Raw genomic sequence first — 23,345 nt, 5'->3', positions numbered from 1 at the left:
TCTACAACATCCTGCTCATTGGTGATGAGCAGATCACACTACGACAGCAAGACGTTCTCTACGATCGATTTGGTCGCGTCTCTCCCTCTGTCTACGCGCACCCCTAGGTACTATATTTTGACGACAGACACGCAGGCATACGGCATACACACGTTCATGTGGTGGAAAAGACAACATTTTTTTTAAATCCACGTCTTGACTCTCATTCCCTTTTTTATTGCGGGACAATCAAGCCGGCGGGCCAATTCTTAACAATTTCCTATAGGTACACAGGCTGCTTTCACCTCGTCCGTACGTGCACCTCTCTAAATTCAGAATACCAATCTGTATGACCACGAGAGAGAGGCAGAGTTTTTTTTGACACGACGAGAGAGAGAGAGAGAGAGAGTTAATTGCACAAAATTGCTCTACTATAATTAGGGCTGGGAGCGTGAAGCTACTGTCGTTGAACATGGACATCGCCTGGACGTGCAGTTTTTTTTTTTTTGAGACAAACCTGAACGTGTAGATCTGGAGTCCTTTGAGCTTTGCATGGGGGGCCAGGCCAAAACGTCCAATCGTTCCATCCCTGCCATGCCAATGTCAGGCCTACCTGGAAAAAAAGTGAGGCCTCCTTTGGTTCATAGGATTGAAAAAATTATAGGAATAGGAAAGTCATGGGAAATAAGATGATATGCATCTCAAATCCTATGCATAGAAATAGAAAATGAGATGCCCTTTGATTCACACCATAGGATTTTTTCCATTGAGTCTAGGCTAATGTTTATTTTCCTATAAAATGTGGAGGATAGGAAGAATTCCTCCATAGAAATAGGATTTCATTCCTACAAACCAAAAAGCTCTAAAGGAATTTTTCCTATAAAAATTCTATCCTATGAAAATCCTATAAAATTCCTTCAAACCAAAGGAGGCCTGAAACACTGAACAAGTAGTCGTCGTCGTTACATCAAATTTGGTCTTCAAAAACCTACTGCAGCTACATTGATTCCCCACCTCTTCACTGCCACGAAAAACAACAGCATTGCACGTTTCTACACGAATGACTTGGTCGATTTGCCCCATCCCATCGCCATCGGGTGGCCAGACCAAAATCAGCAGCGGCACATTTGGATTTCAGCTACATTTTCTCCCATGGCTTGGCTTGTCGATCGAGTGCATGCATGCGCGAAAGATGCCCCTTTCCTTGTGGAATGCACTGCACTGCAGTTCATGTGGATGGCGGGACGCCAACACATGTCGACACAATTCCAGTACTCGTACGGCGAAATTAGGCGGCGATCCGATCAGATCGGGCTCTGTTTGTCTGCAAGCATGTGTGGAGTGGTGATCGACGCCACTGTTTGCATGGTGTGTTGGTGGCGGCCAACAGTGATCCATCTCTAACAGTGGCATGCATTCATGCATGCAGATCTCAAGCCGATCGAGTGATCCAGCAACGACGACCTTTCACCTCACCGCTGGTCGCAGTAGTGTTGGTGCCGCAGAGGTGATATTTGGAGGGCGTACTCACGTCCTGATAGCTCAGCTACTGATTACTGAATCTAGTAGTCAAGATTTGTATCTTCACTTGACGAACAGTTGCCCATTCTTCTGTAGACGTACGTACGTATACCAGCTGAAAAGCATGTATAATACCGCTACTAGTACTAGTATTATACATGGCCTATTGGCCTGACCAAGTAAGCGGAGTCATTGCCTCTATGCTGACAGATTGAGGCTGCTGTTGGCCAACATGGAACGAAATCGATGGATTGATCGTCAGTGAGCTTTCTTAAGTGCCACAATTCCATTCAGTGCACATCGATGTCTATTGATGATAGCCCAGAGGCATTAGCCACGCGTACGTGCATGACTGCATGCAGTTTGTTGTCTGGTGATCAGAGAAGCCGCATTCAATCGAGAGGCATCTATCAGCGAAATTCAGTGGGACATTTGATTTTCAGCACGCAGCAGGTCCATGATCACTGGACTAGCTTGTTGTCAGGTAGGTACACACAAGATAGATATCGATCTGCACTGAATGGCGAGACGCCAAAACACGTACTACATAACAAAAATCATCAGCTCGTTTCTATGTGCGCGCAGATGCAGTGCAGCAGCTGGATGCAGCAATCGATGGACGCCACTGTGTCCGTGTTGCGCGGTGGTGGTGGCCTGAATCCAGAGCCCTTCCAGACACTCCAAACTTGCGATCGCTCTAACAGTAGCATCAAGATAGCCAGTGAGCAACGACCTTTCAGCTCACCGCCCGTGTAAGGCGCGCGCGTCTACGTCATGGAGCAGCAACGCCTACGATAGCGACGACGAAACAATACTGTCCAAGCAACGTCGTGTCTTGGACATGTTCGCTGTTGTCCAGCAATGACGGAGAAACTATGCCCAAGGTTCTTCGTGTCCAGCAATGTTCGCAGGTAATTGCATAGATCAAAACTTCGATCTATGCATATGCAGTTACTAGCGAACCTGATCATTCGCGTTGAGAAATCCACAAGCAGTCAAATCAAAGGAAGTAAGGAACCGGTCCACCCGTGTAGGCATACCATTGGTCTTATACGGTTTTGCTATCTGCTGGTGTGATTTTATATGTGTGTGTGTGTGTTATTGGTGTTGGCTATGTGCATCCTAACTAGTAACTATGCAGAGGCCGAGTGTATGCTTATGGTGTTTTGTATACCCTTGATGCTTCATTATGAATTAATAAAGAACGACCTTTTTCGAAAAAGAAAGATAACAAGATAGCAGGCCAGAAACTGCATAGATCGTCATATGCTGCAATATGAACCGCTGGAGTTAGTAGCCCGCTCGCTGTGTCAGTAAACAGCAAGGCGTCGATCGAGCACCAGGATCAAAGGTTTCAGTGCAAAGGTCACCGACCACCGTCAGAGATACATACATGGGATGTACATACACTCGTGTACTAGTTTCACAGGACAAAACTCAGAATTCTGACCGACCGTGTGAATTTAACACAACCTATGTAGAAGAATAGCATTTATACGAGATCGCAGATTAGGTGCACCCGCGACGGTTTCCAAGTTCCAACAGAAAAATCGTGCTCATACTAGCAGATTCAGTTCGAAATATGAGGATAACATAATTCGAAATTCATAGCAAGAGACTATCTCAGCCCACCCAAACCTTTGCTATGTTACAATGAAGAAAAAGGACGGAAAAGAAGTGATATCTTCACTTCCAAAGTCGGTCAGAATAAACAAGTTCTCTTGTGCAATGAGGAACTCGCCCAAACTCATGTGATCCAAAAGCAACAGAAAAAACAATGGATGATTCAGCATTAAAGCTTAGCTTTTAACTGGGCAAAAAGAACTAGAGAGTTGCAAGCAGCAAACAAGACAACAAGAACATCAGCAGAGCTTCACAATAGATTGAACAGTTGAAGTCCTTACTACTAACTACTAAGTACTAAATAATATTGGAAAATAGAAAACATAGGCGATCCATGCCGAATCAATCCCATTCTACTTGCATTATAGTCATAGATAGATGCCATTTTTTGGCCAAGGCACACGTGCAACCATACAAAGAGAACTAAGTTGAAGCATGCTTATATACTAAACTAACTTATGTGCGATGATCGTGAACCAAACTACTAAATGGTCATGATAATATCCTTGGCCGCTTTCATTATATCCGGCAGTAGCCTAGCAACCAGCTCTTTGAGGACAGATGGACAACTGGTTTTCAGATGCTCGTAGCCATCACTTGCAATCATCGCCTCCAAATTGGTGGGAGAAGCGAGGAACTGTAGACAAGCTTCCTTGAGTCCAGTACAACTATGCTGCTCAGCTAATGCCAAACTGGTTGCCACCATGTTCCTATCAATGTGGTTGCATAACTTGTGCTCACATATCAGTTTTAGCCTCTCGACGTTGTACCTATCCGCTGCCACGAGGAGATGGCTAGCCGTTGTCACATCTAAACGTGCTTTACTTGGGTTGCTAGCGATCTCAAGAGGAGGCAGCGAGTCGGTGTATATGAAATAGAGCAAGGACTTGAACACAACAGCTTCCATCTCATGGATTTCAATCGGACTGCCGAGTTTCTCCTTCATGGCGCCGAGGAGCTCCGCCTTGAACACGGATGACCTAGCAGCGAGCACAGGACTATGAGCCATGAACTTCTGACCACCGACATGAAAGGTCACGTCGGCTCCATCCATGCTCTCTAGAGGTCGCCGAAATGCCGGTGCAAGTTGCTTGACGGAACCACAACAAATTGATGACCCATTGTTTTTCAACAAGAGTATTCTTGATGACAGTTATATCAAACACCACGTTGAAACAGTCACCTATTACATACATCTCAACAGCATGCAGCGCGCTCAAAGAGGCCGCGAATGGAGGAACCTTTGAGTGGGAAGATGTGATCATATATGTCAAGATTGAATAGCTGCAAATCGTTTACAACTATAAACGATCGGATTTTCACCTTCACACTCATACTATCTGAATCAAGAACCAGGTGAACAACCATGTAGTAATCACCATCTTCTGCCAAGTCACCGTTTGGGTAAAACCTTACAACCCAGTTATGCCCTCCGGCACTGAAAGGTGGAGAAGTGACACACTCGATCGCCGCACTTGAGTAGCCTCTTTGCACTTGAGTATCCATATAGCTTCAACACGTAGGACCTCCCTTCATATTCAGCTACAGCAGCAGCTCAAAGCTTGCACTGATCTGCCATCCTGGAGGCCGGCTAGGTGGATGATACGAGTCGGGACTCGGGATTGTGGGTCGATCTCCCGTCAAAAAAACCCTGGACCCAGATCGAGGGCCGGGGATGAGTCTCCGGAGCGAAGCGGGTCGACTGACGACTGAGACGTGAAGTGATTTCGGATGCCACGGTGGGTCGGAGAGGTGCACCGCTGCCTCCGCTCACTGTCGTCTGCTGGCGTGGTCGTAGGTCGGCGGAGCAGTAGCAGACGGAGGTGGGGAATATGCGGCGGCGGAAGTCGAGGCGTGCGTGAGGTTTTTCCTTTTTTTGGTAGCTCAAGGGCGTGAAAGAGAGTTGTTGTCGGGCCTGCGTGGGCTTCGGAGAGCAACAACCAGTAGCCCACGTACGCTTTTCTCTAAGGTAACATCCCATGCGTGTGCATCTCAAACTTGCTTCAGTATCCCCACAAAAGAAAAAAAATACTTGCATCAAAATAGGACTGCTAGATTAGGTGGTCACATGATGCAACATATAAACTGCTAAAAGTTCAAACTAAGGATGTCAGAAACTAGTCGTCCGATCAATACAAAAGGAATGGGGCACCATCAGATGTATGAATACTATAACTATAACTGCTCTTACATGGGCTGGCACGGATAAAACACCGCACACCATGATCTAAAGAGAGGATACCTGGAAGGCGCTCAAACACCGAGGTTTCTAGGGTTATGCACCTTCGTTCGACCGCTTCAATGGCGGCGGGAGGGAGAAACCCGGGACCTTCATCCTCGTGCGTTCAGTGCTCAAGGTTAGGTTGTGTCTCCTCCGATGGTGACTGAAACAGGCCAAGAAACAAATTCTTTCTAGGTTGTCTGTTTTCTCTTCTATTCTGTTTTTCTTGACAAAAGTGATTTGTTTGTTGCTTCGGTCATCGTGCAATACTTTTCATTGAAGAAATAGTAATTCTATAATGTCTTTCAAATCCTACTAGCCTGTATCCTATTGCAATAATTTTTGCTAAGAAGAATGTCCATGTTGTGGCAATTCCACCCAGAAGGTGGGGGCATGGCTATCGTTAGCTCATGTGCCGTAATGTTGGGTTAAGTCTCGCAACGGGACGACTTGGTGGAATTGGGGGGAGAAAGTGATTTTTAGTTCGTAGATTTGGTAGAGGTGGACAGTCAAATGGACTCCATTTTCTGCACATTTCCGAAGATGGGCGTCGTGCGGCTCCTGGATGACTCCTCAATGTGGAATCTATGCCTAGTAGCTTGTATGCACTGCGTGTAGATAAGCATACAAGTAGATGGAGCCCAACAATTAGATGAGTGTATGTGGACGTCGATGGGCACTTATATAGCAGACGATCCAAGTAGAATTGTATGGTGTGCCTGTGTGGTTAGTATTCTTGCTTATCTTACGTCTGTGATCAAATTTCCAAAGTGGGCGATCAATGTTATCAATTCCTAGATGGCCCACTTCTTTTGGGGGAATTTGGGTGATCAACACAAGTACCATTTGGCCAACTAGGGTTTGATTACTAAGAAAAAGGAATTTGTGGGCTTGGGCATTCCCAACATAAAAGAATTTAATATGGCCTTGCTGGCTTCATGGGGAAAAAGATTTTTTGATAATTCTGAGGCAGATTGGAAGAAAATTATCTTGCATAAATATAGAATGAATTCTCCCAATATCCTCTGGGCAAAAGGTGAAGTGGGCTCAATCTTCTGGAAGAGCATCACTTGGGCCCTGTCTGCGGTCAAAACCTTCTACAGGTGGAAATTGGGGAATGGTGAACTCATTAGTTTCTGGCATGACACCTAGGTAGGGGATTGTTCCCTTAAGGTGCAATTCTAGAACCTATTTAACACATGTAATCAGACAGGTCTGAAAATGACTTTTAGAAGTTGTGTTGATCAGGCTGGTATGGATCTATGGGAACAACTAATTACTTTGATTAAACAATATCCCCTGGTAGATGATATTGACACACCATCTAGGCCTTAGAGCCTAATGGTGTATACTCAGTAAAATCCTTTTATTCTTAGATTAATTTTGGTGGGATAGCTTCTGCTATCAGCGACAAGCTGTGGAAAAATTTATGCCCATAGAAAATCCATGTCTTTCTTTGGTTATGTGCATATAATAAGATTCTTACTAGGAACAACCTAGCAAAAAGGAGGGAAGTAGACGATCCCTCTTGTTTATTTTGTGCTGAAAATGAAACTGTCCATCATCTTTTGTTTGACTATGTGGTGGCCCGTCACGTATGGGGTTTTATCTCTGAATTCTTTGAAAGTGACATGATTTCTAGCTTTGAGAATATCTTTGCCTTCTGGCATTCACACAAGAGGATTGTTATGTTGAATTTGGTGTTATATGCTCCTTGTGGAGCCTGTGGAGATTGAGAAATGATTTCTATTTTCAGGGGCGTAAATGAAAAAAATGTGAAATGCATTCTTACCAAGCTAAGCTGCTATCTGCACCAATGGGAGGTTCTCTGCGACGATGCACAAGCAACATGGCTACAGCGCTACATCCTCCTTTTGCACAAGCGACATGGAGAACTTCTTCGGATTGCGTGGAGATGATCAAAGAGGGGGGCCAGTTGAGTAAGGAGGAAAAAGGACGAGTCATGTTCCCGGACGAGATCTATATGCTGCTTGTTTTTCCTTTTTCTCATTTGGGCTCTGTAATAAAAATCTGAAAAAGAGGGTTATGTTTTAGAACCTATCTGGGATGGTGAGAGAACTTCTGCTCTCGGTCATGTTGGCTGTAGGAGTTTCAGCCCTAGTTTCATTTTAGCATATTTTCGTAGTTGGTACTGACAACTGGTTGTACTGGGTGTTTTTCTGCGTCATGCTATAAAAATGGGGCAGGGGGAAACCCCTTTCGTTCTAAAAAAATAGCAACTTGCTTGGGACCTTTTTTTGTAGAGAATTTAGAGCTTTATTCAAAAGAAGGCGTTTGCTGGTAGAAACAGGGATACGCACGGCGACGATGCCGGCCCGAGCCGTGCCGCCTCCGCCTTGCTCCTGTGTGATAATACAATCCTCCGGGTCATCATGCCCTGGGTGGTGGTGGCCTGAACCTGAATCACCAGCGGTGCATACACGGCCACTGTACTGGGAATTAGGCATGGCAAGTTTTGTTTGTTTGTTTGCATGCATGTGCATACGACCACTGTTGATGTTGGGTGGTGGTGACTTGAACCTGAATCTCCAGCGTCCAGTGCTTCCTTCGCCCATCCTTCGCCATTGCTGCTAGCCGTAGCCGGATACTCCAAACTAACATTGCTCTCTCTAGCCGTGCAAGTGGCATCAAGATACCAAGCCGAGTGAGTGAGCAACGACCTTTCGGCTCACCGCCCTGCTGCTCAAAAAGATGATGCTGCCAAAGTGTAATGGACAACTGTCCAGTATTGCCACCAACACCTGGCCTAGAGGATCATGAATGCTACCCCAAAAAAATCGTTCTTAGCAACCATGGCATGATTTCCCTTTTTCTTTTCATAGGCTGGCCATTACCATTTTTTCAAAGAAAAAGGGGGTGGCAATTAATGGCAGGCTGCTGGAGCAAACTAACATTTGGGCCTTGTTGCTGGACCAAGGCCTTCACCTTGTTTTGCCCTTCTGCACTTCTCAGCCTTTCCCTATATTTATTATGGGTATAGGCACTATTTTAACTAGATGATGTCCTACGCGTTGCTGCGGAAAGTTTATAAAAAATGCATAAATAGTCACTACAAAAACATCTATAACGAAGGTGATGCAAATATAAGCTTAAAAACAATTAAAAACCACAAATGCAGTTAAAAGAATGTCATTTCTAACAAAATGCGAATGGAGAACTACATAGGTATGCAATAATTGCCAAACAACTGTATTGTCAATACAAAATCCAATATAAACAATAAAACAAATTGATCATGTGGTAGCATTACATGCATAGATTAATGCAAAAAAATGATTTATGACTTGTATGCATGACTTGCTTATGTGGCATGGTTGCATGATTAGGAAGAGCAAGTAGTGGGTTGTAGCTGTTTAGGAATAGAATATTCCCTCGGCTACATACCAATCGGCCTGTGGTAACGCGCCACCTGGGTCGAATGGACCAGGAAATAAATGCTTTCTTTGTGCCTTGTGTTTTCACGTACAAGTGTGTGTGTTAGTGTCGTCATCGAGCATGTGCTTCAACGCAGAAGTCATGATACATGAATATGAATTTCATTCTCCGTCATCGACCCATTTGTTCATTAGAAGTTTCATTACAGATCTAAATGTCGCGGAAGGGAAGTCGCAGCACAACTCCATGCCTAGTGCTGCAAGGTGCAGCTGAGGAGGCTGGTTTCCTTCTACGGAGAGGCTCTTCAAATTTAATGTTGATGTGGAGGTATCGAGGAATGGCCATACTAGAGCAGTAATTGTCATTTCATCGAATCAATCGGGATTATTTCTGGCATATTCGGCGATGATCTTCCAAGACCAATCCTTCAACTCTTAAAACACTAGCATGCAAGGAAGCTCAAGCATTAGTGATGGACCTCAATATTCCTTGACTTTTGTCACGGCTGATTGCCAATCAGTGGTTGAGGACATTGCGGAAAGAGCTGGTGGACTGAACAGAGCCATTGTGATGGAGACTAACGCTAGAATGGAAATTTTCAAGTGTGCCAATTTACCCATGAACGGAGAAATAGTAACCATAAAGCTCATAATCTAGATAGATTTGCTCTTTCTTCCCGGTGATGATAGCCCGATTGAGGACAAATATCATGGATAGCCCCTGCTGATTTGGTTTCTACCCGATTTCTATCATAAGCGATGGATGGCTACTGCGGCGACATCAACGAGAAGTTTCTCTCTACAAGTTTATGTGTGTGACACAACTATTGCTCTTCCCATCTTCGCTCTCTCCTCCGGTGATGCAATGAAAACCAAGGATTACCCTATCATACAGTATGGAGATGATACAGAACTTGTTGCAAATGTTGATGCCTAACAACTCACTCACATCAAAAACCTCATGTTACACTTTGCTGCATACACCTGTCTAAAAGTGAATTATTCCGAATCCATAATGATTCCCATCAATACCTCTCCTGCCAAGATGAACTCTCTGTCCAACCTGGTTGGCTGCAAGATAGGAACTTTGCCACACACTTATCTTGCACTACCCCTCAACACATCCAAGCCCATAATGGAAGACTATGCCCCCATGATGCAAAGAATTGAAAACATACTACTTAGCTGTTCCACTCTCCTGTCCACTCGTGAAAAACTGGCCCTGATCAAGTCTGTCTTCTCTAGCATGCCTATTTTTCTTCATGTGCACCCTGGTGATCCCAAAAATAGTGGTGAAACAAATCAACATTTACCTAAAACAATGCTTTTGGAGAAAATATGGTACACTTGACACAGAGCCAACACTTATTACTTGGGAGAAGGTATGCATGCCTAAGGACCAAGGGGGGCTCGAAGTATTGGACATTGAGACTCACAATCAAGCTCTCCTTATGAAATTTTCGGATAAATTCCTTAACAAGGAGGACATCCCATGGGGTTAACATTATCTGGGAAGCCTATTCAAACTTCTCTACCAGGGAATATGAGGTTTGGCTCATTTTGGTGAAGATTTGTCATCAAACAGCTACCTAGATTTAAGCAAATTGCCATTTGCCAGGCATGCACAGGAAACACAACTTTGTTCTGGGCTGATAATTGGTCCGGACAGCCACTCCACCTCACTCATCTAGAATTATACTCATTTGCTATCAACAGAGATATCTCATTAATTATCTAAGGTTCTGGAAGACACAGATTCCGGCCATCTCTTCAACAAGGCTTTATCACTCCAAGCATATCAACAATTCAATGCTCTGAATGATCTGATTGGTAACAGAATGGTTACAGATGAACAAGACAGATGGACATATGTAGGGAACACCAAGAATTACTCACCTATGAATATGTATAAAGAACTGATGGGAACAAGCATCACCCATCACTTATTCAAACTCCTAGCTATGGAGCACCTCATGCAAACTTAGACACAAGATATTCATCTGGATGTTACTTCATAACAGGTTGAATACTAGAAACATGTTGTCCTGCAAAAGCATGTATCTAGAAGATTAAAAATTGTGCTCTTTTCTCGCACAAGACTGAGGAAACTCTTTTGCATCTTTTTTTGGGACTACTCTTTTGCCCTCAGATGTTGGGATTTCCTATTTCATGGCAAGCCTAGAGGTATTTCAGCCTATGACGAGATCACCCTTGCACTGCCCCACCTCGCCGGTGAAATCGCGTTGGACATCATCATATCTGCCTACTGGAGTATATGGTCAGTGAGGAATGACAAAATCTTCAGATTAGCAGCACCTCATATTAACACCTGGAAATACTACCTCAGAGAAAGTCTATGGGCAGCAGAACTCAAGGCAAAGCACAGTAAATCTGACAGGATCAGAAATTGGATAGCCTAGTACCTGGGTCAGGAACAATCTTATGATTTTTTATGTTTCCTGGAGCAGGCATTGGTTAACTGTTGTATTTGGAATACTTTGTATTTAGTTTTTTGATTAATAAATACCGTAAAATGATTGTTCTACGGTTTCAACTCAAAAAAATGGCGGAGCCAATTCAGAAGGATTTTTCTTTGGGGCTTAGATATATACTTCTAAGTTTTGTAAAGGTCTTCTCTATAAAAGTGGGGTCCAACACTCTTAGATATGAATTTTTTACTTGTGTTTTTTTAATTAATACCCAAACATCTATTCCAGCCAAAGTTTTCGCCGTGAGAATCAGCCACTTGGGTGAAAAAGACACATGATGTATTGTGTATGTGCCGCGTGGTATTAATTTGGTATGTGGCGGTGTACAAACGGCTCGTGGATCCACTTATTTCATTGAAATTTTTTGAACGGGTGTGGCATTCGGTTTAGTTGATTTAGCGTTTTTTGTTGGCTGGGCGGTAGTCTGGCGTGGTCGTTCTGCTTCCTTTGATTTCTATTGGGTATTCGCCGTTGGGTTCCGTGTATGTCGCTATCGGTAGATATGGTCGTGCCGCTGTTTGCGCAGTTCTTACGTCGCTTTCCGTTGGTATTCGGCCCTGGCTTCTGCTTCTGTCGCTGTCGGGCGGTTCTGTGTTGTTTGCATGGGCGGGCTTCTTTCATGTCGCTCTGTAAGGCCGTTTCTTTCCGATCCACGTGTGGTGGTGTGCGTGGTCGGTCCGCTTTTACCGTAAAGAAATCCCTGCTGCTTCGGTCGTGTAATCTAGAGGACGCTGGTTCTTCTTATCGGTGCCGCTTCCGTCGTCTAATCTAGAGACCTTGCCGCATGCATCTACCGCCTTCCCGTAAGGTCCCGTGCGATCACTGCACCGCCGTATATGGCTATATATAAGAATCGTCTCGCGGGAAGGAGCCGACTACTACGTCCTGGCCTCGCTCGGCTCCTCGTGCAGCGTGCACCATGCGAGCGAGAGTCGGCTGCTACATCCTCGCCATACTCCGCCCCTCGTGCCGTAACCACCGCGTGGGCCGCTCCAAGCGCGTCAGGAAGGCCGCGGGGGTGCAGCCACTGCTGATGTCGCGGCCTTCATCCGAGGAGGCCAACCTCAAACGTCTCCTATCGAAGGACCTGCCGTCCTTGGCCGCCGGCGTCGGGTCCCTCTGCTAGAGGCTCACAGGTGTTGTTCGCCCGGTGGGGCTACGAGGCGCGGCACCAGGAGCTCCAGCGGCAGCACGAGAGGATGGAGAGGTACATGATTTGTGCCGACACGTAGGTACCTACTCCCGCCGCTCCTTGACAACCCATGGACGACACTCTGGCCTGCCGGCTCCTCCCGCTGCACCGGCTGCGAGGCGGCGGCCGCGACATACATGTGCGAGCCGCCTTTCCACTGGTGTGTGACGCGGTCACCGTCGGCGTCACCGTCGGCTTCCGTTCCCCGTTCGGCTGCCCGCCCAAGAGACGCAACTACGTCCTCACCAGTTGGGCAACGGCGCAGCTCCAGGCAAACGGCCGCAGGTATATTCACCATCGCCTCGGTTCCTCCGATGCGTGCTCATTCACTTTCAAGAGGATGGATCCACTTAACCGCAATTCAGTGGTATTTGTTGTTGATTGATGTGCACGAGTTCTTTTTTCTTTTTCAAGATTCATTTGTGAACTGCCGTCTGCATGCTTTACAAATTATGTTGTACAACTGTGCAAGTGAAGCCCTATTTCAGAAAAACTTCACATAACAAATCTGGTGTTGGCAGTTGTCTCTGGCGCGCTGGCGTTTGTGCCGGCGAGTTTGAGGAAGGATGACAAGGCTCTGGGGATGCGCACGTATCAAGACCTCTCCGGCTGCTGCTAGCGGCGATGCTGAAGAAAGCCGCTGTTAGTTTGTGGGATTGCGCAAGAAGCGGCGAGGGCTGCATCCGCCCGACACCGGATGTTCCTTTTCCTAGCCTCCAGTCTCAGTCGCAGGCTCGCAGCACACAGCACAAAAGCAGCGGCAAGCGAGGAAGCCGCGGTGTTGTTGGTCGCCGTAGCTGCACCGACGGTTCGTCATTGCCCTGCACCAACTCGATGGCCCCAAGGTGAGAGTTTCTGAAATACAATTTTCTCCAATTTCTAGATATAAGATCAGGAACACGTACTACGTGTAGCAAACTAGCAATTAATAAATTTCATTCATAGAGACATAAGCATCAAATTATTGAGGCTTACATGATTGTGTTTTCTTGACATGATAGCAGTTCCTACTCCAAAGCAGATCAAAAGGAGCTGATGAAGGTGCAAAGCCTGATAGACGAAGTGAAGAGCCATTTCCGCAAGTAATTTCGGACGGCGGGGGTATATATAAGTGTTCTTTCTCAGGGCATGTATTCGATTAGCAGAAAATTGGTGAACATGTAGTGCCAAACATCAGGAGTGCAATGATGAGTTTTGCCGTGGAGGTGGGCGCGAAAAAATTAGCAGATGATGGGGTCATATCTAACGAGGAAATTGCACAATAGATTTTCAATGGTGTCGATATTGAGGAGGAAATATTTGATGTATTCATCAAAGCTTTGCTCCCATGGTTCAATCTGGAATATACTGTGTAGCGTTGGAGGTAGTGTGTTCTTTAAAAATTCTATATCACACTATAGGTTGTTAATTCCCTACGATGCAGTTATGTTGTAGACTGACCGGATGTTCTTTGGAGCAGGTGCTGCTGGCGATGACAGTAGTTGGCAGCGGCAAAGCTTGACCTGAAAGAAGGCATGCTTAGTTTATTTTTAGTTATGTAATACAGTACATACTCTACCACTAAATACACTTTGTACTGTAGCTGTATTCATCCTACAAAGATACGTCCCTTCTTGCTGTCTTCAGGTCATCTTAGTTTGTTTGACGTGAAACCTTCATTGTCCATGGAAGAATCATGATTAATTAGCTCCCTCCTGGACTTTTCCGAGGACTTTGATATGAGATACTGGATACCTCCTAATTAACTCTTAACCACGTGCAGCATGTTAGGGTGTCTTACGCGTCATCGCTTGGAAGAAAGTGAGTACTATTTGTGTTTGTACAATTCGACGAGAAAATAAATAGCTGTTTTTCATGAACTGATAATTTTCTTGGCACTTTGAAGAGAAATGTTTGCAACATCTTCAAAGTTATGATCACTTACATTTATGCATGATAAAGGATAATCGGTGATCTACATGTCGCATTGCGTTCTACGTGAGGTAGTCAGTCTCAAAGCCAAACTGTAGATCCATGGCTATGACCACTAGACACGATCTCATGATGCCATAGAAGCCTGGGTAATGGTAGACCTCCCATGTCAACCAGCCCAGCATGAACAACAGAAAGCTACATTCATCGGTACACCAGCTAGCAGAAGTAACGCTACAACATGGCCATCAACGACCAAAACTACCACCCCTAAAAAAACCAAAACTATCAAACTTTTGAGGTTGTTGCAAAGAGAAGACTATTTACGATGCAAGAATTGATTCAGGCCAAATATTGGCAGTCCAACATGGGAGTCCAACAGGTGACCTCTCAGCAGAAGCAATTGGCAAGGCAATATTCATACGTCATATAGCAATATACACTAGGATTTACATCACATGTGCCACATGTGCCAAAAATAACATACACACAAGTACCATATCAACGGGGCGCGGCATGCCGCCGCGCGAGCTATGCTAGTATAATACAATTACTAGTTCAAAAAGTGTTTTTATTATGTAATCTAAAATAACTTGAAAGGAGCTCAGAGGGTTTGAGAGGGAAGCTGGGTGGATTTTTAGGGCAGTTTTGCTAAAGCACATCTAGATGTGCCATAAGTATTGCACATCTAAGTCATATGTCATTGATTTTACATTAAGATTCGTGTGAATATTTTCTTTCTCTTTTTTTTTTCTTTTATGCTTGATTCACTTACTTAGATGTGCAATAACTAGAGCACATCTAGATATGCCCTAGACATATCCTTTTTAGGGTATTCATCGACAACGTTCTGCGAACGGTGCGATACCGTTGAGAAAAAAAATACTGTATGATTCTTCTCCTATTGTGACTGTCTTCTCGGATGGTGAGTCTGTGTCTTTATAGGTTTTGTGTGCTCAACCCTTATGGATTTTAGGTGCATGTCCTCGCAAATTCATTCATACGGATCTGGTTAGTTTGTGTTCGTCCTTTTTTCTTGATTTTGTTGGCGTGATTCGTTGTAACTTTGAAGACCTTCTTTGGCTTTCTGGAAAGATTTTGTTGTTCGACAACCTATATCTTGAGGGGATCATCCTGACTCAAGTACGATGAATGCTTAGAGCATCTCCAGCTGCGTCCCCAAGAAAACCCCTCAGGTGTTTTTTCGTTCGTCGGCGCTAAAAAATCAGACCAGTCGCGCCCTCAAGAGCCCAGTTCTCACTGGCTTGGGCCGAAATTGGCGCCGGCGGACTCAACCCGAACCCGGCGCGCTGGGGGTCGCTCGAGGGCGCCGGGCGAATCGTTTTTGGCACGAAGAGTCGGGTCCCGCCGCGTTAGCGACTCTACTCTCTTCTCGCCCCTTCGTCGTCCTCATCGCCTCGTTTCCCGCGGCGAATCAATGCCAAAGCTGCCGCGCCGGTCAGCCTCCATTGATGCCTCACGGGCGGCGCAGTGAAGGCTGGGCGACGCGTCCCTCGGCCGCCACGCAATCACGCCACGCGTAACGCGCCGGTCAAGCCTACCACGCGGCGTCTCCGCCTATAAAAGCCGACCGCAAGCGCGCCGGAGAGACTCACCCCATCATCCACCGACGACGCGCTCATTTCTTCCCCTTTCCTCCTCTCGCCGTCACCAGTTGAGAAAGCATGGCCGAGCGTTTCCCAGGCGACGGCGCGGCGGCGAACGGATTCGGGCGCCGTCATCTGCACGAGGACGAGGCTCGCCTCCTTTTCGAGGCCGAGTACCCGGTCCCGCCGGACATGCGGGTGCCCGGGGCGTGGAGGATCAGCGCCGGCGGCGTGCCGGTGCCCCCAGTACCCACCGGCGCGGCGCCGCACGCATCCGCTCGTCCCTGCCGCGTGCAGCGAGGAAGGGGCCCCGGTACATCCCCGACAGCCCAATCTGGGAGCCGTACTTCCGCCGCCAGCACGACGAGCAGCTCGAGGCCACCAACGGCGTCGTGCCCTCCGGCAGGTTCAACGCCGCTGGCCGGCATCGGTGGTGGGGCGTGGCCGGGCGCACGTTGGAGTCCGTCCTCGAGTACATCAAGGGCGGCAACACGCCGCGCTTCGAGTACCCCGCTCCCCCGTCCTTCTCACGCCGCCGGGGAAGCTCCTGGACGCCGAGGCGCATGGAGACCGGGGTGTCCTCCTCCTCGTCCGGCGGCTCTCCATGCCTCCACCTCCGCCCTGTCAAGCCGGAGCCCCAGGACACGCCTGTCAGCGCACGTACCCGCAGCTCCGGTGCCCTCGTCGAGCCCAAGATGGAGTCCAGCCTCCCCCCCCCCCCCGGAATACGAGGAGATAGCCCGGCGTGGCTTCTCCGACGAGGACGCTATGCGGTGGTCGCGCGACGACTACGTGCGCGAGGAGATGGTCCGGCAGCGCCGGGCCCTGGAGGAGATCGCCGCCCGCAAACGTGGGCGCGAGGACGAGGACGGTGTCGTCGTCCTCGATAGCGACGACGACGACGCCCCCGGACCGTCCAACCCGCCGCGCCAACCGGGGGTGGGATGCAGCAGGGACGGCGGAGGCGTAGGCGGGGGCGACGACGACGACGACGACGGTGGTGACTACACGCGGTTCTACAGCCTCGGACGGCGAGGCGGGCGGCGAGGGAGACGGCGGGGATAGCCCGCGGTAGTTTTTTTTCTTTTTTTTGTAAAATATGTTTAAATTTGAATAAACTCGCCCGTGTTTGCGTTGTGGTTGTGACGAATTTGAACATTTTAAAAACTCATGAGGGGCCGCGACTGGGGGCATCACGCCTCCAGTGTACGGTTTAGCGCCGGTGCGTTTCCAGAGGGCGATTTTTTGCCCCTCCTGAGGGCCAACGGCTGGAGATGCCCTTACAGGTTCGATCATTGCAGGTGTACGAGTGCTATAGTATCATATGGTTCGATCGAAATGCTTTCTTTTTTCCTTTGAAAATGGTCACTTCCCGCCCCTGCTGATTCTGAAGACAAGGAGTGTGTCCCTCTGCATCTGGATATGGATTCGGCGCCGGCCACCCTTTGTTTGCGCATGATTTTCACTGAGGGCCGCACGCAGCTGATGTGTGTACGTACCTAGTTGGGGCGGGCATGGTGGGTAGATGTACACTGAATTCGGCCGGAAATAGCACCATCGTCTCTTTACGGCAGTGTCAGCTACTGCCTTCCCGTTCACACGCATGAGATCGCCGTCCTTGGATTGGATGTCTTTCTTCATTGTGAAAGGAAGAAATTTACACGATCGATCGACTAGCTCGCGCTGTCTGTCAGTCACCGCATCCTCCTATAGTCCTATTCCTTTCCAGTAGCAAAGCATAGGAATCCTCTAGATGATAAGAGCATGTTCAACAGACGCGGTAAAAGACGCGTCGGCGCGGTAAATCTTGGTTTTAGCGCACGCCGGCTGATTCCGCGCGCTCCAACGATGGCGAAAACTTACCGCGCGTGGAAAGCGTTTGCGCGCGGGGGAGAAAGCGGCACGCGGCGCGGTACATTTGGCGCGCCGCTTCTCGCGCGCCTATAAAATCCCGCGCTCGCCACACGCACAGAACACAGCCACGCGCCCTCCCCTCACAACCTCGCCGCTTCGCACCATCGGCGCTTCGCCACCTCGCCGCTTCCCCGCTTTCCGCGCCACCATGCCGCCGCGCCGCCGGGGTTCTTCGGGCTACCGCGGCGTCCGCGAGCGCCCCAACGGCTGGTACTCCGCCGAGATCCGGTCCGGTGACGTCCGGCTCGGCCTCGGGTCGTTCCGGAGCGCGCATGAGGCGGCCCGCGCGTACGACGCGGCGGCGTGGCGCTTGGACAGGCCCAGATCGCAGATGAATTTCCGGGACGTCTTCACGCGCGAGCAGGCGCAGCGTGTCGCCCTTCCGTCGCGTCTCATCACCGACATGGACCGTGCCGACCACGCTCGGCGGTAGCGCCGCCTCCTCATCACCGAGGAGGACGAGCGAGCCATGACGGAGTGGCGCCGTCGCCACCCGGAAGTCGTCGCCGACGAGCGTGCCTACTGGGCGGAGATGACGGCAAGGCGCCGCGCGAAGCGGGCGGACCGGCGTCGGCGGAAGGCATTGGCGAATGCGCAGTCCGATGTCGTTGCAGCAGGTGGGAGGTCGATCTTCACGTCAGACAATGAACGTTGGTTGGACATATGGCTCGATACCTCGGACGACACTGACGAGGATGATGATGGTGATGATGGTAGCGACTTGGAGTAGTTTCTATCTATGTATGCCGTAGTAGTTTCTATCTAGTTGCACTGTAGTTTTATCTATCTATGATTTCGAACTATCTATCTAGTTGCACCGATGTAAAATACCTTTGTATCGTTTTTTATCTATGCAATCTATCGTTTTATCTACGTAAAAATGTTGTTGTAGAATGAACGCATGTGCTGCATTTTTTACGCACTGCTGGAGCGGCGCGCGCGCTACATTTTAGCGCGGCTACTGGAGCCAGCGCTGCGCGCCGCGCCATACCAGACGATGGGCACGCGGCAAAGCAGTTTTTAGCGCGCGTCGCGTTCGGCGCCTGTTGGAGATGCTCTAGGGTGGATGTGTGCGTGCATGCCGGTGCATGAGCGTCAACACTGCGGACCCGACCGTGTCTGAACAGTCACGGACGACCGGAGAATTTCTTTCCTTGGACGTCGATCGGTCGGAGCAGAGGTGCACCGCCCGTTTGTCCGGCCACGGTGACCGACAGCCAGCCTACGCCTACTCGTACGCACGACGACGATGGCCACCGCACCGCTTCCTTCCACGCGGCACGCGCCGTGCCGTCTCCGTCGTGCGCCCGTGACCCATCAAGTCCAATCCAGTCCAGTCCAATCCAATCCTTCGGGTCATCATGGCCATGGCTCCCCACCGTCTGTCCCTCCCTCCAACCCAAGCAAGGCACATATACTCATCTCTCAAACCCAAGCAAAGCAAGCCCAACCCAGCCGCGCTCTGCTTAAAACCCACCCAAACCCCCGTGCATTCGGCACTCACTCATCGCCATGCCGATGCCGCCGCTGCTCCCGTGCTTGCTCCTCCTCCTGTTTCTCGCCCCTCTCCTCGCGACGCCCACCACGATCCCGCTCTACCGCCACCTCCCGCCGCTCCCGCCCGCCGCGGCGCAGCACCACCCGCTCTCCCGCCTCGCGCAGGCCTCCCTCGCGCGCGCCTCCCGCCTCAGAGCCGGCCGCGGTCACCACCAAGGCCAAGGCCAAGCCTCCGCCTCCGCCTCCTCCCCCGTGCGCGCCGCGCTGTACCCGCACTCCTACGGCGGATACGCCTTCTCCCTCTCCCTCGGCACGCCGCCGCAGCCGCTGCCCGTGCTGCTCGACACGGGCAGCCACCTCACCTGGGTGCCCTGCACCTCCAACTACCAGTGCCAGAACTGCTCCCTCGCCGCCGCCGGCTCCTTCCCCGTCTTCCACCCCAAGAGCTCCTCCTCCTCCCTCGTCGTCTCCTGCAGCAGCCCCTCCTGCCTCTGGATCCACTCCAGGTCCCACCTCTCCGACTGCGCCCGCAACTCCGCCCCCTGCAGGCCCAGCACCGCCAACTGCTCCGCCACCGCCAAGAACGTCTGCCCGCCCTACCTCGTCGTCTACGGCTCCGGATCCACCGCGGGGCTCCTCGTCTCCGACACGCTGCGCATGTCGCCACGGGGCGCCGCCAGCCGCAACTTCGCCGTGGGCTGCAGCCTCGCGTCCGTGCACCAGCCGCCGTCGGGGCTCGCGGGGTTCGGCCGCGGCGCGCCGTCCGTGCCGGCGCAGCTCGGGGTCACCAAGTTCTCCTACTGCCTCCTCTCCCGCCACTTCGACGACGACGCCACCGTCAGCGGCGAGCTCGTCCTCGGCGCCTCCTCCGCCGGCAAGGCCAAGGCGATGCAGTACGCGCCGCTGCTCAAGAACGCGGGCGCCAGGCCGCCATACTCCGTGTACTACTACCTCTCCCTGACCGGCATCGCGGTGGGCGGGAAGAGCGTGGCGCTCCCGGCGCGGGCCTTCGCGCCCGTGTCCGGCGGCGGCGGGGGCGGCGCCATCATCGACTCCGGCACGACCTTCACCTACCTGGACCCGACGGTGTTCAAGCCGGTGGCGGCGGCGATGGTGGCCGCGGTGGGGGGCAGGTACAACCGGTCCAAGGCCGTGGAGGAGGGGCTCGGGCTGCGCCCCTGCTTCGCGCTCCCGGCGGGCGCGAAGACCATGGACCTCCCCGAGCTGTCCCTCCGCTTCACGGGGGGCGCCGAGATGCGTCTCCCGGTCGAGAACTACTTCCTGGCGGCGGGCCCGGCGTCCGGCGAGGCCCCCGAGGCGATCTGCCTGGCGGTGGTGTCGGACGTGTCGAGCGCGAGCGGCGGCGCCGGGGTGTCGGGCGGGGGCGGGCCGGCCATCATCCTGGGCAGCTTCCAGCAGCAGAACTACCACGTGGAGTACGACCTGGAGAAGAACCGGCTCGGGTTCCGGCCGCAGGCCTGCTCCTCGTCGTCCTAGGGTCGCGGAGTGCTCCGTGGCGCGCCGGAGCTCCATCGGTGGTCTACCGTTGGCCGGCTCCTGCTTAATTAGCCCACGATGGAGTGCTGGTGGCATGCAGATGCATGCTCGCGTACGTACGTACGTACTGTACGATCTACCGAGTTGATTAATTACTCCACAGTGACCACGCAGTGGAAAAGTTAGTGACAGATTAAGCTGCCTGCCGGCTCGTGCAGCTTTCGAATCCAGATTCAAGAGTAGTAGTACCGCGGTTAGATTTGAGGATTTCCAATTAGCAATAAAAACAGCAGTTGTGCACGCGTGTTTGCTTCAACACTTGTTCAATAATCACCGCGGGTGAGGAAAGGATCCATCCTGCGTTGCCGCTCGATCGGCCGTCCTTTGCATTGCTTTGCTTTGCTTTTAGGGTGAGGTGAAAGAAAGCATGAAAGAAGGTGGGACGGAGAAAGACGGCGCTCAGTTTGCTTTGCTCTTTCGCTTGCTTTTGAATCAACAAAGCCATGCCATCAACCGTTCAGGATTACAAACTCAGGACAAGAAAGAAAAGAAGCAGCTCATAAGCTTCCTACACACCGAGCTAAAAAGATCAACAGGGAGAAGCACCGCTCGGCGATGAAGAGGTCCTCAACGCTGATGGATCGACCGTTGATGCATGCTTTCGTGAACAGAGTTAACCAAAGCTTGTACTAACACTGCCTACTGTCGATCCGTTGGTGGTTAGTAGATGCGTCATGGGCGGAATGTCCGTGGAGTTAATTAAGGAGGGCTTTGTCGTACGTGGCGTTTGGTTGCTGGGTGTTTAATACTCTCACCTACTAGAATTAGATGCCCTGTGCCGTGCCGGTGTGAATGAATGAATGGGCATGTGATGCACTGATCCGCCACAGCCGTGCCGGCGACCCATGCATGGAGTGATGGCGTCTGCTGCTATGTTCAATGTGCACAGTTCGGTATTTACAGCCCGCTCTGACCGCCACCCGTGCATCGCCTTCTCCAGGATGGATCTCTGCACGTCTCCAACGACACGCGACGGACGTGTTAAGTATATTCCAAACTTCTTCGTGACTGATTGGACGGCCGCGCAGAGGTTTTTCTACAACCGCAACCGGACTCGGCAATTCTGCCCCTTTATACGTCCACGGATGCGTCCCCGCGCGCCTGCGGACATATCCAGACAGGTCCTCATATTTCGCTTCCGGCATCCATATATCTCAAATCCAGACTCTTAAATTTATATATGTCGATTATATAAGACTTCTTTCAATTCAAAGGTGCTTACATGGGTGCGAAATGCATTAACTAGCTTAGCAACTCAACACAACAATGCATAGGTGCTTACTTGTTGCTAAGCTTGCTTTTATTTAATGATTTAGCACCTAAATCTTCCGTGCATTGATCACCTTCTTTCATTTAAGTGGTTTGCCTAGGTTCATGCGCTTGGCATTACTTCTTCCTGGGTTCATCAAAGTGCTCTTTCTCTCCTCCTTAATTGTTATGGCATGTCATTATTTCGCTTATGTGGCAGGCTTAGCACCTGTTCACAGTGGAGCACTGGAAAGGGCCTAAGTCACTGTTGCGCGTAAATAACAAATGTTGGTACCGAGTATAAATAGTGTTTACATAATATTTATTTGAAGTGCACAACTCAAATATCAGCTCTTTGTTTTCCATTATGGGTCCACATATGCTCCACAAGATTATTGAGTAGCTACGCGTGCACCTGATGATCTCAAAGATTCTGACGCATTTGCAGGAAGTTCATAAGCTGAGTTGTATCTTGATTTTCTGGGATTTCAACTTGTTCTCTAGGTGCTTCAACATCTGGTTTGGGCTACACAATCACCCTCATCCTCGACAATCATATTGTGTAAAGCAACACAACATGTCATGATCTCGACAAAGTTTCTACATCATTGCAGCCTCACGAACAATTCCCCAACGAGTTTGAAGCACACAAAATGCCCTCTCCACATTCTTCCTAGCTGCTTCCTGTATTGTTGTAAAGTGGCTCTGTTTATTGCCATGCAGTTTGGATACGGTCTTCACAAACGTCGCCTACTAAGAATAGATGCCATCGGCAAGATAGTATCCCATATTGTAGTCTCGGTCGTGGATGATGTAGTTGCACGGTGATGATTCACAATTGCAAAGCCTCCTGAACACCGGAGATCGTTGAAGCACATTGATGTCGTTGTGAGAACCCGACATGCCAAAGAAATCATGCCAAATCCATAATCATGTGATGTCACTGCTTCTAGTATGACGGTGGCCTCTTTGGTGTGACCTTGATACATTCCTCGCAAACCTTTCGGGCAGTTCTTCCATCACCAATGCATGCAATCAATTGATACGAGCATTTCCGGAAACCTCCTGGCCTCTCCAATAGCCAACATCTTCTCTGTGTCCCGCGCATTTGGTTCTCTAAGATACTCAGGCCCAAACACCTCCACCACGGCGCGGGCAAACTTGACAGTTGTCTTCAACCATTTGCTCTCC

General features: G+C 49.8%; 1 protein-coding gene, 1 long non-coding RNA gene and 2 pseudogenes across 2 annotated transcripts; 3 read left to right on the top strand and 1 right to left on the bottom strand.

The window, feature by feature from the left end:
* Positions 1-3,607: 3,607 nt before the first annotated feature.
* LOC125531770 (BTB/POZ and MATH domain-containing protein 1-like) lies at positions 3,608-4,702 on the bottom strand (annotated as a pseudogene).
* Positions 4,703-12,042: 7,340 nt separating this feature from the next.
* Positions 12,043-14,029, top strand: LOC147987786 (uncharacterized). Its single transcript, XR_015617721.1, has 3 exons — positions 12,043-12,705; positions 12,942-13,265; positions 13,425-14,029. It is a non-coding gene; the product is annotated as an uncharacterized LOC147987786 (long non-coding RNA).
* A 3,971-nt stretch (positions 14,030-18,000) lies between these two features.
* On the top strand, positions 18,001-18,582 carry LOC147987785 (uncharacterized; annotated as a pseudogene).
* A 692-nt stretch (positions 18,583-19,274) lies between these two features.
* Positions 19,275-21,162, top strand: LOC147987784 (putative aspartyl protease At4g16563). Its single transcript, XM_087545468.1, has one exon. It carries the CDS (start codon positions 19,365-19,367, stop codon positions 20,844-20,846), a length of 1,482 nt encoding a protein of 493 aa, XP_087401594.1. The 5' UTR covers positions 19,275-19,364; the 3' UTR covers positions 20,847-21,162.
* Positions 21,163-23,345: the final 2,183 nt, after the last annotated feature.

Source organism: Triticum urartu, chromosome 2A (genome assembly GCF_056163025.1).
Source record: "Triticum urartu cultivar PI428250 chromosome 2A, HENAU_Tu73, whole genome shotgun sequence".
Lineage (NCBI taxonomy): Eukaryota > Viridiplantae > Streptophyta > Magnoliopsida > Poales > Poaceae > Triticum > Triticum urartu.
Note: the sequence above shows the minus strand (reverse complement) of the source record. Positions and strands in the feature narration are given on the sequence as shown.

What these genes read in the sequence shown, in the direction of transcription:
- LOC147987784 (XM_087545468.1), top strand. Translation starts at nt 19,365, where the DNA reads ATGCCGATGCCGCCGCTGCTCCCGTGCTTGCTCCTCCTCCTGTTTCTC.